This window comes from Dipodomys ordii, unplaced genomic scaffold, assembly GCF_000151885.1.
Source record: "Dipodomys ordii isolate 6190 unplaced genomic scaffold, Dord_2.0 Scaffold172, whole genome shotgun sequence".
In the NCBI taxonomy this organism is placed as follows: domain Eukaryota; kingdom Metazoa; phylum Chordata; class Mammalia; order Rodentia; family Heteromyidae; genus Dipodomys; species Dipodomys ordii.
In genome coordinates, this window is record NW_012267388.1 from 139,566 (window position 1) to 155,765 (window position 16,200).

General features: G+C 35.9%; 1 protein-coding gene across 3 annotated transcripts in view; it reads left to right on the forward strand.

Annotated features, from left to right (window-relative positions):
• Smap1 (small ArfGAP 1) overlaps positions 1-16,200 on the forward strand; it is a 128,163-nt gene that overhangs the window by 54,608 nt on the left and 57,355 nt on the right. For all 3 annotated transcript variants that reach the window (XM_013033622.1, XM_013033624.1, XM_013033625.1), the window contains 2 exons: positions 607-692; positions 10,582-10,657. In XM_013033622.1, coding sequence (XP_012889076.1) covers positions 607-692; positions 10,582-10,657 — 162 coding nt within the window. The remainder of the gene's footprint in view (positions 1-606; positions 693-10,581; positions 10,658-16,200) is intronic.

The following is a 16,200-nucleotide window of genomic DNA, read 5'->3' on the forward strand; positions in this document are numbered from 1 at the left end:
TGACTTTTAACACATGGCCTTTGGGGAGTACAGATCCAAACTGTAACATGGCTCTGTGAGCAATTGTGCTATCAAGCATCATGCTGCTTTCTTTTCTTTCTTGTTTTGTTCTATTTATTTTTGTTTTTGGTGGGAAGAACTTTTCATCAGACTCAAATGGTTAACTCCAAAGAAACAAAACCACTTTTGTAGAATTTTAGGTCAGCATTGTATCTTGACTGGCTTATATGGAGGTCTTGATTATAAGTTATGAAAACCCTAGAGTATATTGAAGTTCAAGTTTTACCTTGGGTTGTTAGCCCCAGACATGACAGCATTTTTCAATTTTTGAAAATAATTTTTGAAAATAGAACTCCCTACAAACTGTCAGGAACTTCTTTTTTAGGAAGTAGTGACTGTAAGCATGAAATTGAATCCACATAGGTAGAAAAATACAAATAGTGCCTCTACAGAATTTGGGTAATTTCATAATTATTATTTAATTTATTAAAAAGAGTATGTGTAGAAACAATTACTGTTGACTGGAATTTGTATATATGTGTTCATGTCTACATATATAGGAATTTTTAATGTTCACATGAGTAATGAAAATAATTTTTCTTATAGTGCATGCAAGATATGGGAAATACTAAAGCAAGACTACTCTATGAAGCCAATCTTCCAGAGAATTTTCGAAGACCACAGACAGATCAGTATCCTTTAAATTTTGTATATTGTGTATTTGAAAAGAATTAAATTGTGTTGGAAATGTGGCTTAATTTAAGGCCTTGAGTTTACAGTACTACCACAAAACAAACTCAAATCAACAAACAGAAAATTCCTCAAAAAAGCAACTGTTAAAGAATTAACTTATTTTTAACATTACTATTTTGTTTGCTGATATTTAGAAGATACATACTTTATCACCCTGGGTGTAGAGGTACAAACTTATTAATCCCAGCTTTCAGGTGGCTTACACAGGAAGATATAAAGTTAGAAGGCCATATTGTGAGATTCTGTCTCAAAAAAATTAAAGACTGCAGACATAGCTTAGTGATAGGGTTCTTGCCTAGCATAAGGAGGCCCTGAGTTTGGTCTCTATCCCAGAAAAGAGAAAAAATTGGAGACTGATATTCCCTGAGTTATGCCTTGAATATAGTAGATTTTAAATAGGATTTTGATATCAGGATGCATAGATTTTTTTTTTTTTGGTGCTGGTACTGGGCTTGAACTCAGGGCTTGAGTACTGACCCTGTGCTCATGGCTAGCACTCTACCACTTGAGCCAGAGATGTTCTTTGGACTTTTTTGGGTGGTTAATTAGTGGTAAGAGTCTCCTGAACTTTTCTGCCTGGGCTGGCTTTGAACCTTGATCCTGAGGTCTTAGCCTCCTGAGTAGCTAGGATTACAGGTGTGAACTGCTGTCACTGGACAGAACATTTTTATGTAACTATCATTCATTATAAATGTTATGACTTGATTCTTTTCTGATTGATCTCCATCTCTTGATTAAAAAAATTATGGGTTCTTTTTTTGGCAGGGTCAGTACTTGGGTTTAAAATCAGTGTTTTGTGCAAGCACTCTAGTGGTTGAGCTACATCTCTAGGCCTTTTTGCTCTGCTTATTTTTAAGATAGAATTTTGCTTTTTGTCTAAGCCAGTCTGGACTGCAGTCTCCCTATTGATGTTTCCTCCAGTAGCTGTGATGATAGATGCATGGCATCAAGACCAACTATTTCTGTTGAGATATGGTCTAGGAAACTTCTTAGCTTGTGTTAGCCAGAAGATTGCAGTCTCAACCTCTGAATAGCTAGGATGACAGGTGCACCATAATTGTGCCAGGTTGCTGGTTGGAATAATATCTCTGCCCTGGTAGGTCTTGAACTGTAATCCTACCAGTCAACCTCCCAAGTAGCTAGTATTACAGGTGTGAGCCACTGGAGCCCAGATTATATGTTTATTACATTAAATTGATATCAGGATTTGGTTGCTGAAGCATTCTGAGTACTTTAGAAATAATTTCTCAGTTTGGCACTGATGGCTTATGGCTTATGGCTTGAATCCTAGCTATTCAGGAGGCTGAGAAATGAGAATTACAGTTCAAAGCCAGACGGGGTAGGAAGGTCTATGTAACTCTTATCTCCAAATAGCTACCAAACCCGTCCCCCCCAAAAAAAACAAAAACAAAACAAGTAGAGCTGTGGGTCGTGGTAGAGTGTTGACCTTGAGCAAATAAGCTTAGGGACAGCTATGAGGACCTAAGTTCAGGGCACACGAAAAGAAATCATTTCCCTAGGGATTTTCTTTGATTATCTTTAAGAAGTAGTTACATTTATATGAAACAGTTGACATTTCTATGTATAAAAAACAAATTAAATATTTGGTGTACATACTAAATAAGTTGTTAATATTTGCTACTGACAAACGTGTTTGTTTGCAAATCTGTCTTTTGGAATGGATAGACTTTCCCCACAGGCATTTTTAGTCAAGGTGTTTTCACATTGGTTAAATATAAAATGATTGAATAGTATACAATCTCTAAAATTCATCGAAGTTTTCAAAGCAGAGCACTAAAATTGTACTACTTTATAAAATGATATTAACTGATTAATTGCTGGTATTTAGATATTTAGATTGGCAATAAAAAGTGGCCTTTTCAAGGCTGGACCATTGATATAATACAATAGTTATGTGGCCATTGGAATTAAATAATTTTATTTATTATATATTTATTTTTATTATATATTTGTTTATTTTTGTACATGACTAAAACCTTTTAAAGTTGTAATTAAAAAGTAACTTGAATTAACCCTTTTCTATTTCTGCTTGCCCCATCCCTTTCTTACAAATTTAGCAATCTGATGTCCATATTATTTTTGTTACAGAAAGATGTTGGGGTGGCAATGAAAAATGTGATTTTAATAGTATAAGAATTGTGTGAGCAAAAATGTGAAGAGACATAATTTTTCATGACATTTTATTTTTTGATTTCATTATTTCATTTATTATTAATTAATTAATTAATTTATTTTTGGTTGGTTATAGGGCTTGAACTCTGGGCCTGGGCGCTGTCCCTAAGCTCTTCAGCTCAAGGCTAGCGCTCTACCACTTGAGCCACAGCGCCACTTCCGGTTTTCTGAGTGGTATTGGAGATAAGAGTCTCGGGGACTTTTCCTTCCTGGGCTGCCTTTGAACCATGATCCCCAGATCTCAGCCTCCTAAGTAGCTAGGATTACCGGTGGGAGCCACCAGTGCCTGGCTTCATTTAATTTTTTATGTGATTGTTTGAACTCATGGCCTGTGCTTACTGACCAAGAGGTATATGACTTAAGAAACATCTTTAGTCTCTTTTGCACTGGTTATTTTGAGGTAGGGTCTCACTGTATACTACACTTTTTTGGGGGTTTAGAGGTCAGTTGTGGGACTTGAACTTGAGGTCTACACACTGTCCCTGAGCTTTTTCACTCAAGGTTACCATTCTACTACCTTGAGCCACAGCACCACTTCTGCTTTTCTGGTAGTTAATTGCAGATAAGTGTCTCACTGCCTTTCCTGCCTGGGCTGGCTTTAAACCACAATCCTCAGATCTCAACCTCCTGTGTAGGTTTTGATATGATATGATTGTAGTGTTGTGGGCAAGTCGCAGAAGATGCTTAAGAAGTGTGTGTTTAAAAGTTTTGAAAGTTTTCAGTATGATGTGGAGTAATTCATTATCCCAATAGATTTGAAGTGTTTAAAAACCCATGAAGGGGTTTGAAACAGGAAAAATATTAGAGAAGTAACTAGGAAGATTAGTTGGAGGAGGAGATCCTTGAGGCCAAGAGAAAGTGAGAGACCCTGTATGTACTCACATAGCCAAAATGAGCAGTGGTGAAAATCTGATTTCTTTTTTTTGTTGTTGTTGTTGGTGGTCATGCGGCTTGAACTCTGGGCCTGGGCACTGTCCTTCAGCTCAAGGTGAGCACTCTACCACTTGAGCCACAGCACCACTTCTGGTTTTCTAGTGGTTTATTGAAGATAAGAGTCTCAAAGACTTTCCTGCCCGGGGGTGGCTTTGAACCATGATCCTCAGATCTCAGCCGGCACCCAACTGAAAATCTGATTTCTGAAAATCTGAATTTCTGAATATTTCTGATATCTGAATAGATAGGAAGGAACTGGAAGTAAATTGGGAACACTGCCGGGTTATACTGGGTTAAGGTTGGCTTTGATTCTGAGGAAGATGAGAGATTGTAAGATGATTTTGGAATTGTCTCATATTCTAGAGTTTCTAGAAAAAGGAGTCAGTCACCAGTTAGAGGTTTCAGGGTTAAAAATGAAAGATAGTAAATAATGTTCTTTTACTTTGAATATTTATGCATATGTTAGACATCTTATAGTGTAACTTGTTTGGTAGCTCAAATGAGTCTGAGGCTCTTGAAGGCAGCAGAAAATGGAATTTGGAGAGTTACTTAACATATAGGTAATGTAAAATTCTGTATTGACCTAGGGCAATAAGTCATTTTTTAAATTCTTTTTGGGGGAGGGATACCAGGGCTTAAACTCAGAGCCTTGCATTTATAGATGGGTTCTTTACTTCTAGCCATTCCTCCAGCTCTTAAATAGTTTTTAATTGAGAGGCTATCTACCCAAAAGCCTATGTTGATAAGAAAGCCCCTTCACATACATGCACAACCACTCTGGATGGTAGTTGAAGGGTCTTCAAAAAACTAAACATACAGCTTTCCTATGACTCAGCCATACCATTCCTGCACATTTACCCAGGGCATTACAAGTCAGGATACCATAAAGAGACTTACACATCCATGTTCATTGCTGTACTATTCACAATGGTCAAGGAAACAGTCCAGATGCCTTGCAATAGATGAGTAGATAAAAGAAATGTGGTAAACACAATGGAATTTTACTTATCCATTAGAAGGAATAAGATTATGTCATTTGCAGAGAAATGGATGGACCTAGAACAAATCATGTTAAGTGAGGTAAGCCAGGCTTAGAGAGACAAACTGCCCATGTTTTCACTCATACGTGGATCCTAGATCTAAAATATACTGAAGCATGATAAATTATCTAAGACTCTAGACATTCATGCACAGGCAGACTTAGGAGATGTGTAATGCCGCTGATCATTTAAAATACTGTTTACTGAAACAGATTCTAGGAAATAGCAACACGTTGGTGGTTTTGGTGGGGGGAGGGGTTGGAGAGGATGGTCAGTTGTGGCCTTGGATTCAGGGCCTGGTCTTTGTCCCTGAGCTCTTTCAAGGCTAGCTCTCTACTGCTTTGAGCCACAGCTCCACTTTCAGTTTTCTGCTAGTTAATTGGAGGTAAGAGTCTCATGGACCCTGCTGCTGGCTTTGAATGGCAATTCTCAGATCTCAGCCTCCTTAATAGTAGGATTACAGGTGTGAGCCATCAGTGCCTGGCTGTTTTTGTTTTGTTTTTCTGTCTTTTGAGAGAGGCCAAAGGGAGTGGGGCTCAGAAATGTAGGGAGGAAGAGTGAACAAATGCAATTATACTACTCAGTAGATACTGTGAAAAATGAACTATGAAACTTGTAGTAGTCAGTAACTAGAGATAAAAATTGTGAGAAAGTGACAGAATCAGTGACATTGTCCCAAAAGAAATATACCTGACTTCTGAAACGGTAACCCCTTTGTACAACCCCTTAATAATAACAATAAAGTTCTATTACAAAAAAGAAAGTACCCTCAAACTGAAGAATCCCCTTTTTCATGTTTATGTGAAATGTGGATCTTTTTATTAGCAGAAAATAGTCTAATGGTTATTCAGATCTGTTAGAGAGGGATCTTGGCTAAATACTTAAGATACATGATGACTAATGTTGCAAGTATAAGATGACAGCCATGAAATTAGCTGCCACATTTATGTAATACTATAGCCTTAAAAAATTATTCAGGCTCATACCTCCTGCTGATGTGTTCAAAGGACAGTGCAATAGAAATTCAATATCTGGCATCATTGGTTTTCTTGGCTTTGTCCATGGTAAACCTGGTATTTCTATTGATACACTATATACAGTTTGACAATTCATATTGATAATACCTAGGATAAATGATCTTCTCAGCAAATGCTTTTCTTTCTCTAGGCAGGCAGTCAGCAGTTGAATCAAGCTGTTGGACTTAAAAAGCGATCCCAAAATTTGCTTGCGGAATGACATTTCAAAGATTTTAGGTGTGTCATCAGTAATTCTGTAATAGCGCTAAAAGAAGCCCTAATAAAAGATTTGTGGCAGGGCTGAAAAAAAATTATTCAAGCTCTGTAATTCTAGCTGTTTAGAGTATGAGGCAGGGAGAATCAGTACATCTCAGAACATCCAGATGAACCTAGGCAACATAGAGAAAATTATTTTAGAAAGTACCTCAATTATATTATAAAAAGATGTTACAAATAATATATAGCTTATATAGTAGTTATATTAGATAATTGTATTATATGTTGAAATGCTTTTATTTTTATCATTTTCTCTTTGAGATACTGAGTTGAAAAGAATTTTTAGAAAGAGTAGTTAGAAAATGCATCAGCCTGACATCCATTCATCTGTCCATCATTGGTCCATTCTTCCATCCATCCATCCATTAGTCATTCTAAAGTTTATGGCTCTCCTAAAAGTCTAACATCTTGGCAGTTTTGTAGATGTAAATATATATCCTTAGAGACAAGTGGAACCAAACTGAGTTAAATTCATATAATATGGGTCTCATTACATTCTTTATGAGGTTTGTTGTTGTTTTAAAAGCTTTACAGTTTACTGAAGTTTTGCAAAAATTTTTATGAAAGTATAATTTCTCTTGTGGGATATTGTAATTATGGGGTGCATGTGCTAATGCATGATAAATGAGAAAGCTTTACATTAAGCTTTTCATTATTTGGATATTTCATCTTATCTAAAAACTTTAATTCAATTTTAAAGCTAATCAGCAGTTCTTCTCCTTTGAGCTCTTCAAAGTTTTTCTGCTGTCAGTGTAGGTGTCTGGAACTAGAAGATTGTGTTCATTGGAAGTCAGTTGTCTTTGAAGTGATATCTTTAAGGAAAGGGGAAAAATCCTAAATTACAAATACATACTAGTAGATAACACATGTAATGCTAAAATTTTTCTGGCTTTGGGTAGTGCCATTTATTACTTTTGAGAAGAATGATTTGGGGGGATATTGTGATGTTTTCATTTATTAAATCACTGAATAGCCACTGAATTTTATTAATGTTTTTTAAATGTTGGTTTTTGGTTTTGCCATTGATCTCTGCAATATAATTAAGTCATTATGTATCAAATAACATCTGGAGACCAGAAAATGAGATTTCCCAATATCTAAATTAATTGGTTCCTTATTGCTGACTTATTTAAATTTGATTTTATGCAAATTGCCTTAACCCATAATATAGTTGCTATTTCCTGTTCATGGGCTTGGCCTTTTAAATTGCTTACCATTTGTCAATAGTGAGAGCTAAAATTCAAAATAACATTGTGTGTGCCATGCTCTTGTCTTACTTAGTACTGTATATAACTTTTTTTTTTAACTAATCTTGTATTCCATTTTAATGCTATGGTAACATTGAGGCTAAATATTATAGAAAACAAAACAAAACTAGGCTTTGGTGGCTCACACTTGTAATCATAAATACTTGAGAGGCTAGGAATGGGAGGATCACAGTTGAGGCTAGCCTAGAAAAGTTCAAGGACACCTCAACAACTCACAGCTGAATATAAAAGTGTTCATCAGTCATGATTATGGTATGTGAAGAGGCTGAAATTCAGAGAAAAATCTTGGATACTCCATCTCAACAGAAAGAAGCTAGGCTTGATGGCACATGCCTGTCATCTAAGCAGTGACAAGCAGGAAGCAAGATACTATCTCAAAAATAAATAGCTCAAGAAAGGACTGACAGAATGGCTTAACAGCGAAGTGCCTGCTTAGTAACTGTGAGTCCCCAAGTTCAAACTCTGCCAACAAAAGGGAAAAAGCTAACTTCTTTTAAAGATTTTACCATGCTCTCTATACATGTAGGATTTCTTAGTCATTTCATTATTTGTATTATAACTTCATTTATAGAGTGCTCAATGTTTATTGTACATTCCAATGGTGGAAGTGTTTTATTATTATTCCTCACTTTCACTGTTTTGTTTTTATTTTGGGGGGAGGGGAGTGGGGTCTGTGTGTGCTGGTCCTGGGGCTTGAACTCAGGGTCCTGTCCCTGAGATTTTTTTTGCTCAAGGCTAGCACTCTACCACTTGGGCCACAGCTCTGCTAATGTTTTTTTGGTGGCTGTACATTGGACCATATTTGGGAGTTAAATACTGAAATCAGCAGAAATATAATGAAAGTTTCTTTTTGGGTTGTTTACAATGATGGTTTATAGACTAATTCCTTAAGTCCATCTTGGGTGAAGTCCATCTATTGGTTTTTCTTTGCCTTTTAACACTGTAATGGAATTCAGGAGTCAGTAACTGTAGGACTGTGAGCTTGCTACCTATTATTAGAACTGGCCATGTCCATTCAATTATGAATTTTCTATGCCCACTTTGGAACTAGAAAGAGTTGAGTAGTTAAAACAGACCAAAAACAGACCAACTTTTGTGCTCATTCCTGGGCTAAATTGAAAGTCCATTTTTTTTGTTTGTCATTGTGAACTAACTATGAAACACTGGCTTGTATTTGATATTTTGCACAAAAATATTTAAAACTGTGTGAGACATTTTTGCTCTAAAAATCACCTACAAACAAGAGAACAACCAGCCATTAAGGAAAAATCCTCATTGCCTCCCATGGAATTAAAACATTTACTTTGGAAGTGGTGCTGTAGCTCAAGTGGTAGAGCGCTCGCCTTGAGCTGAAGAGCTGAGGGACACTGAGGGACACTGCCCAGGCTCAGAGTTCAAGCCCCACAACAGACCAAAAAAAAAAAAGTTTTCTTTGTTATGTACTTGGATTGCTTTTTTAAGTTTTTTTTTTTTTTTTGCTAATAATTAGGAAGGTTCAAATAACCTAATCCTTTATTTTATCTTTGTATCTTTATAAATTAGCCAAGTATAGCAGTTCCAGTCTGTTGTAAATGGAGGAATCATGATTCTAGGATAGCCTGGACTAAGTGGGGGGGAAAGTTCACAGGACTCCATATGAACCAATGGCTGGGCATGGGTGATTTGTGCTTGTTTTCCTAGGTGGCGTGGAACACAAAGTTTGGTTTAAGTGACATGAGCTTGTCATCCCAGGGAGAGGTGGAGGTGGGGGGCAAAAATAGCAGTATCACACTAATAGCCAGCCCCAAAAGTGTCTGGCAAAGTGGCTTAAGTATTACAATACCTGGTTAAAGTCCTGAATTCAAACTCTCGTACTACATAAAACAAAGAACAACCTATGCCAACAAGATCACCTTTGTCCTTATTCATTTTTTATATTGCTCACATGTTAGATATTTTCTGAAAGTATTTCTTTCTTTCTTTTTTTGTTTTTATTTTTGTCGGCCGTGGGGCTTGAACTCTGGGCCTGGGTGCTATCCCTCAGCTCTTCAGCTCAAGGCGAGCGCTCTACCACTTGAGCTACTGCGCCACTTCCGGTTTTCTGGTGGTTTATTGGAGATACGAGTCTCATGGTCTCTCCTGCCCGGGCTGGCTTTGAACCTCGATTCTCAAATCTCAGCCTCCTGAGTAGCTAGGATTACAGGCGTGAGCCACCAGCGCCCGGCTTTCTGAAAGTATTTCTAATAAATGGAAACATTTAGGTTTATGTACTTGAGTTCTCCGTTCAACTTCACGAGTAAGAAAAAAATTGCTTGCTATTTTTTCTAATATGCATTTATGATGTAGTCACTATAGCAGAAAAGAACATTGGCATAAGAATCAATTTTTTATTCTTTCCCCTGGGGTTGCTTCCCCCAGGGCGGAGCAGTCCTGGAGTTTGAACTCAGGCCCTTGTGTTTGCCAAACAGATACTGTACCATTTAATTACACCCAGTCCTTTCTTAGCTTTAGTTATTTTCTAATAGAGGTCATTTGTGTTTTCCCAGGGGTGGACTGGACTTGGATCTTTCTACCATGCCTACTCTGGCTTATTGTTTGCCTGGGCTATTTTCCAGCTGTGTTCCTTTGTTTCTGCATCCAGAGTATCTAGGATTGCAGGTGTGAGCAACCATACCATCTCCAATTTGCTAATTCTTTATCTGTAATGTATAAGTACTGCTATATTGTCCATTAATGGAATGTCAGAGTAATTAAAGGAAACAATACACATGTACATAACTTATCACAGTGTCTGGCACATTGTATACAGCATGATGTTAGTTTACTTATATTACAGACTCAAAATAAACCTGAATTAAAATTTAGAGTTAAGTAATAGGTGGGCTGAGTGGGAGGAGAAAAGGAAGAATAGTTTTAAGTTGTTTTTCTTGCTGAAACTGGATTGAAGAAATGGACTTTGGAAGGAAGAAAAGCAGAGTTGCAGAAATACTGTGAGAGAGAAAATATGATTTGGTGAATAGGAAATTTAAATTTATCATGTTAGACTTAATATAGAGAGGAATAGAGAAGGCAAAGAATACACATGATTTAACTAATGCTTTTCCTTAAGTTGTCTGTTTTCAGAGCAGTAGAATTTTTCATCAGAGATAAATATGAAAAGAAGAAATATTATGATAAAAATGCTATAGCTATTACAAATGTAAGTAAAGCTTTCATCTCTTGCCAATTAGTGTTTTTTGAATAATATTGTAAAATTATAGTAGTTGCATGTTTAAATAATTAGATATGGAAAGTTTTGGCGTCACATAATTATTTTTTTATTGTGAAAATACTGTACAGAGGGGTTACAGTTACATGGGCAAGATATTGAGCACATTTCTTATCAAGTATTGTTGCCTCCTCCTCTGTTTACCCTTCCCATCCCTTCCCAACCTCCCCCCCTCCACCTAATCCTCCCCTCCTCCCCCCACCAAAGTTGTAAAGTTCCTTTTCAACATAATGACTTGTACATCTCATTGTTGCAATGGGTCCACCTGTATCCCTATTTAAACAATTTGTTTTTTAAAAATATGGAACCCTTCACGAATTTGCTTGTCATCCTTGCGCAGGGGCCATGCTAATCTTCTCTGGATCGTTCCAATTTTAGTATATGTGTTGCCAAAGCGAACATGGCGTCACATAATTATTGAGGTCTTTAAAAACAGAACTGGTTCAGAAAAGTTCATATTCAAAGAGTCTGATAGCTGCTTTTATTACATTTAATTATATAATTAAGTAAATTTTTTTAATTTTTGGGAAAAGGTGCTAACAACTGAGTAAAATTGAGAGAAAATTATCTTGCTAACTTCTTGAAATGTTTGTAAATGAAAAAAAAATCTGTCTTCTCCCAAGGGTTTTGGTGCATCTGTGGTGACATGGAATTGTAGCTCAGGAATTTATTAAAGCATGGCATTTCAACTGATTATTTGCATTTTGATTTTCAAATAGTTGAAACTTTAGTTTTTTTAAAATCATTCTTGATTAAAGTTCCCATCTCAGTTATAACAAGGCTATTTTGCTTTTATGGTTGAAATCTTTTTCCCTTCCTTTGTTTATTCAGAGTTTTATGCTGACAGGCTAAATTTGGTTATTGGTTTAGAGTTTTCTTATGGTAGATAAGAAGCATCAGTCAAACTCTAAGCATATTTTAATACATTATCACTGAATATGAGAAAAGTTCCTGTAACACAGGTTTAAAATTACCACTATTGGGCTGGGAAGGTTGCTCAGTGGTAGAGTGTTTACCTTATGTTAATGAGGCCCTCAGCACCACATAAGCAGTAAAAGCCAGAAGTGGCACTGTGGGCTCAAGTGGTAGAGCACTCACCTTGAGCTGAGCTAAGGGACAGTACCCATGTCCGGAGTTCAAGCCCCATGACTGACCACACCCTCCCCCCCCCCAAAAAAAGAAAATACCACTATTGACTATTTTAGAGGGAAAATTATCCTTGTTTTAAGTGAACATAATGAATAAAGTCTGTTGAAAGATTAATAAAAAATGACAATGTTGAGAATGATGTTTGTAATGTCCATAAATCAAAGGCTTATTTGAGCATTATGGAGAAAAGACTAATACATACTAATTTGAAATGTAAAGTATTTTGTAAAACTTCCTGCTTTGTAGTAAGCTTTTCAAAAAAGTTTTAGATTTTTTTTTTCTAAAATCACTGTATTTTGAGTATTTTTATACTCTGGCAACAATTTGGAGATTATATTCATGAAAACTTTTGTCTTTCCTTAGAAATTTTTTGTTAGTGTACATTAGTTGCACAAAGAGGGTGTCCATTGTGACATTTCCATACATGTTATAGGAAGTGTTCCAATCAATCTTACCCCTTCCATCACTGTCCCTTACTACTTTCCCTGTTTCCTAACTCAAGATCAACCAGCCTCATTGTTTTATCTACACACATGCAGACAAACTATTTCAATCATATTCATGTACCTTGATATACCAACCCCTTCCCACTTTTACCCAGTGGCATAACAGAGCTTGTTTCTGTATTCTCATATCCCCAACCCCCCAATTGTTCACTGCTTTTAATTGAGATACTTTATGCCTTCTTTATATATAGCTACTCAATTTCAAAGTTATTCTTCTCCCCATCTTTCATTTCAGTTTTATTTCTTTTATTTCAGTGATAGCTGTTAGGAAGAAAGTTGCTTTCTTTCACCTTGGGGGCATAATAACAATATAGCTTCTTAGAATTTTTTTTACTCATATAAGACGTATGGTGAAATAAAATATTTAGGGATTAAATGTCATGATAGCTCTAACTCATTTTCAAATAGTTCAGTGAAACCTGACAGGTATTTGTGTCTGTGTCTGTCTTATCTGCCTGCCTGTGTCTAGAAAGAACAAACATAACATGACTACTAGTAATATTTGTACAAATACTCATTCTACAATTTTTCTATTTTTTTTGTAGTCTTGAAAGTAAAAATTTAGTGGTAAAGGTTTTTCTATACTCCTGAGTTTGTATTACTAATGTGTTGAAAATCCAGAAAAAATGTCCGAAGTTAAATTTATCCAACCGTTGGCATAGCTTCTAGGATACTGAAACAAAGGATATAACCTTGTTTTCAGAGAAATTTCTCAATGTGTATTAGAGATTTTTAATTTTTTATTAGCATACGTTTGTTATGTAAGAGGGAATTTTATTGTGCTGTTTCCCACATGTATACAGTGTATTCCAGTCAATTTCATCACCTCCTTCACTCTCCCATATCCTCTCTTTCTAAAACAATTTCAGCAGGTATCATTGTTCTATTGTCATACAAAGTCAAGCGAACAATCTGCTTAGTTCTCATTCACCCTCCTGAGCCCAACCCCCTCTTGCTCTAGTATCTAATCCCATTAGAGCCTGTTTCTCTTCTTTCTATCCCTGTCTCCACTCATCAGTAGCTTTCATTGGCATTCTTTGTGTTGTTTTCATATATGCTTGGAATGTATTTCAGAAGTATTCCCTTGGAGTATAACATATTAAAAAATAACCTTAGATATAAGGTACTCAAACAAAATGAATATCTTATAGCTATGATATATAAGAAATACTAGGGTACTTAATGAGTATCTAAGGAAGGTCAATTTGAACACTAGGACTTGGATAAAGAGCTGTATACAACTGTTATTCCTCCATTAAATATTTACTAAAATCACTCTACAGTGTTTATGTGTGTGTTTTATCACTTGTTTCTTCCTTTTTCAAGTGTCGATTTTTATTTTTGTCAGGATGTGTTACTGTTCTCAAATTGTTTTCTTATTTTAAGAGTGTTACAATAAGAACCTAAAAGTGACTCTATTTCTCTGTGTCTTTTAGCTCAATAAAGTACAACAAAATATAAAAGCAAAGACTATGCTATTCTTCTAATGAGTTGTCTTCCAGGCCCTTTAATGTCTCCAAAGAGGGTCTCAGTGGGCTCCTTCATACAGAGTGTTAGGGGAACTGGAACTAGGTTGGAACCTCCTTCATTTCTAGATATTTGTTTGCAGTCTCAAAGACTGGCTTTGATAAACTTTTAAAAATACTCTTGGTCATACAAGCAAGGTACTTATGAGGAAGCAGAAAAGCTTTTTTGTGGTGCTCTGATGGAAGGAATTTATAATTACTGTTGATTGCTGTGGGCACTATTAAGCATGAAATAAAGGATGAAGCATAAAGAGGTAAAGCAAACTTCTGATGAAAGCAAAAACGAACAAGAATATGTCCTGCATAGAAATATTTCTGTGCTAGAAGAAAGTTTTACAGATTTGCACCCTCGGAATTAAAAAAAAGGTTTTGTTGATATTGTTGTATCTTGTGAATCAACTAACTCAAAAGTACCCATTTTTGGTGCCCAGGACCATTACATTACTGCTATCTAAATTTTGTGTTTCCACAGCACTTTTATTGCTCTATTATAATTAACATATTCTGTTTTGGAATATAGTTCATTATACATATATACTATATATTTGAAATGCTTGAGAGGTAAACTACTTTGGGGGCAAATATTGTATTTCTCTAATCTCATTGCCTTAAATATGATGCATACTAATATATGTTACATGACTAAATGAACAAATAAATTAAGGAGCAATTCAGTGTCCAATATTACCTTAATTTCTTCCTGAGAATTGTGCCAACCTCTTTTTAAAGATACAGAATGACTATTGGCTATTAAAGTCCTCTTGGATTTTTCAATTTATTTCATTAGGATATAATTCTTAAAAGGAATTAGTTGAGATTATCCATAATAGGAAAATAGAAGGAAATGTTGATAATATAGGAAAGACATTTCCAGTTCAAGGGACATTTCTTAAAATGATGGTAGTAGCAAAGTGATTTATGTTTTTGGCCAGTCATTTGGCTTTAACTCAGGGCCTGAGCACGGTCCTTACGCTTTTGTGTTAAAGGCTATCATTTGAGGCACATCTCCAGTTTTGCCTATATTGGTTATTAATGGAGATAAGAATTTCAGCACCTTTCTTACTTAGGATGTCTTCAAACCTCAATCCTCAGATCTCAGCCTTCTAAGTAGCTAGGATAACAGGTGTGAACCATCAGAACTTGGCCTAGCAAAGATTTTTTTCTCCAAAAGTTATAAAAAAAATTAATCCTTAAAAGGGTAGTTTTGTTGTATGAGTATACCACAATTTGTATATCTGCCCATTGAAGTTTTCATTATCTTTCTGAATGAACAAATTTCTGTTCATTTCTCAGTGGGCATATGGTATCAAGGCCTTTTTTTTCCTCCTCCCTCCCTCTTTTATTCTCTCCCTCTTCCCACCAAAATGTTTAGATTGTATTTATTTAATAAAATTTATATTCCTAGCTGGGCACCGGTGGCTCACACCTGTAATCCTAGCTACTCAGGAGGCTGAGATTTGACAGCCTGGGCAGGAAAGTCCATGAGACTCTTATCACCAATAAACCACCAGAAAACTAGAAGTGGTGCTGTAGCTCAAGTGGTAGAGCGCTGGCCTTGAACTGAAGACATGAGGGACAGTGCTCAGGCCCAGAGTTCAAGTCCCACAACTGACCCCCCAAAAAAAATCCTGGTTCTGAGGAAGAGGACATATTAAAGTAAACACATTAGTTTATCATCTTTTAAAAGCACATTTACAATGAGTTATCAAGCTAGCTTCTAAAGATTAGTAATCATTGATGTACAAAATACCTTAATTTTATGTCATTACCTTCTACTTTTATGATTTGGGCAAAAATGTTACTGAGTATTATTGTGTTTATTTTTTATCAGTATATATTAGCTATACAAAGGAGGGGTTTAATTGTAAAATTTCCACACATGTGTAAATGTATTAATACCAACTAATCTCACTTCCTCTTCCACTCTTTTAGTCACATTTTTTTCAAAAACAGCTTAACAGTCTTCACTATTCTGTATTTATGCCATCAGATTATCCATTGACCATTGCATCTTCATTAACCCTCCCTGTTAGCCCAGCCCCCACCTGATAGAACCACATGCACCCAGCAGAGCCTATTTCTTTTTCCCAACAACCCCTTATTGATCTACAACTTTTGTTATCATTTTATTAATTAACCTTAAATTTCTTGTTTTGTACATGAACTTGTAATGATCTTTAGAAAGTAAGTATCTAGTAGGACAGACCAGATTTATGCCAGATTCTAAGACACAGTTTTGATAAAAAAAATTGTTTATGGAGAAAGTCTGCACCTCTCCCCCCCCCCCCCCCCT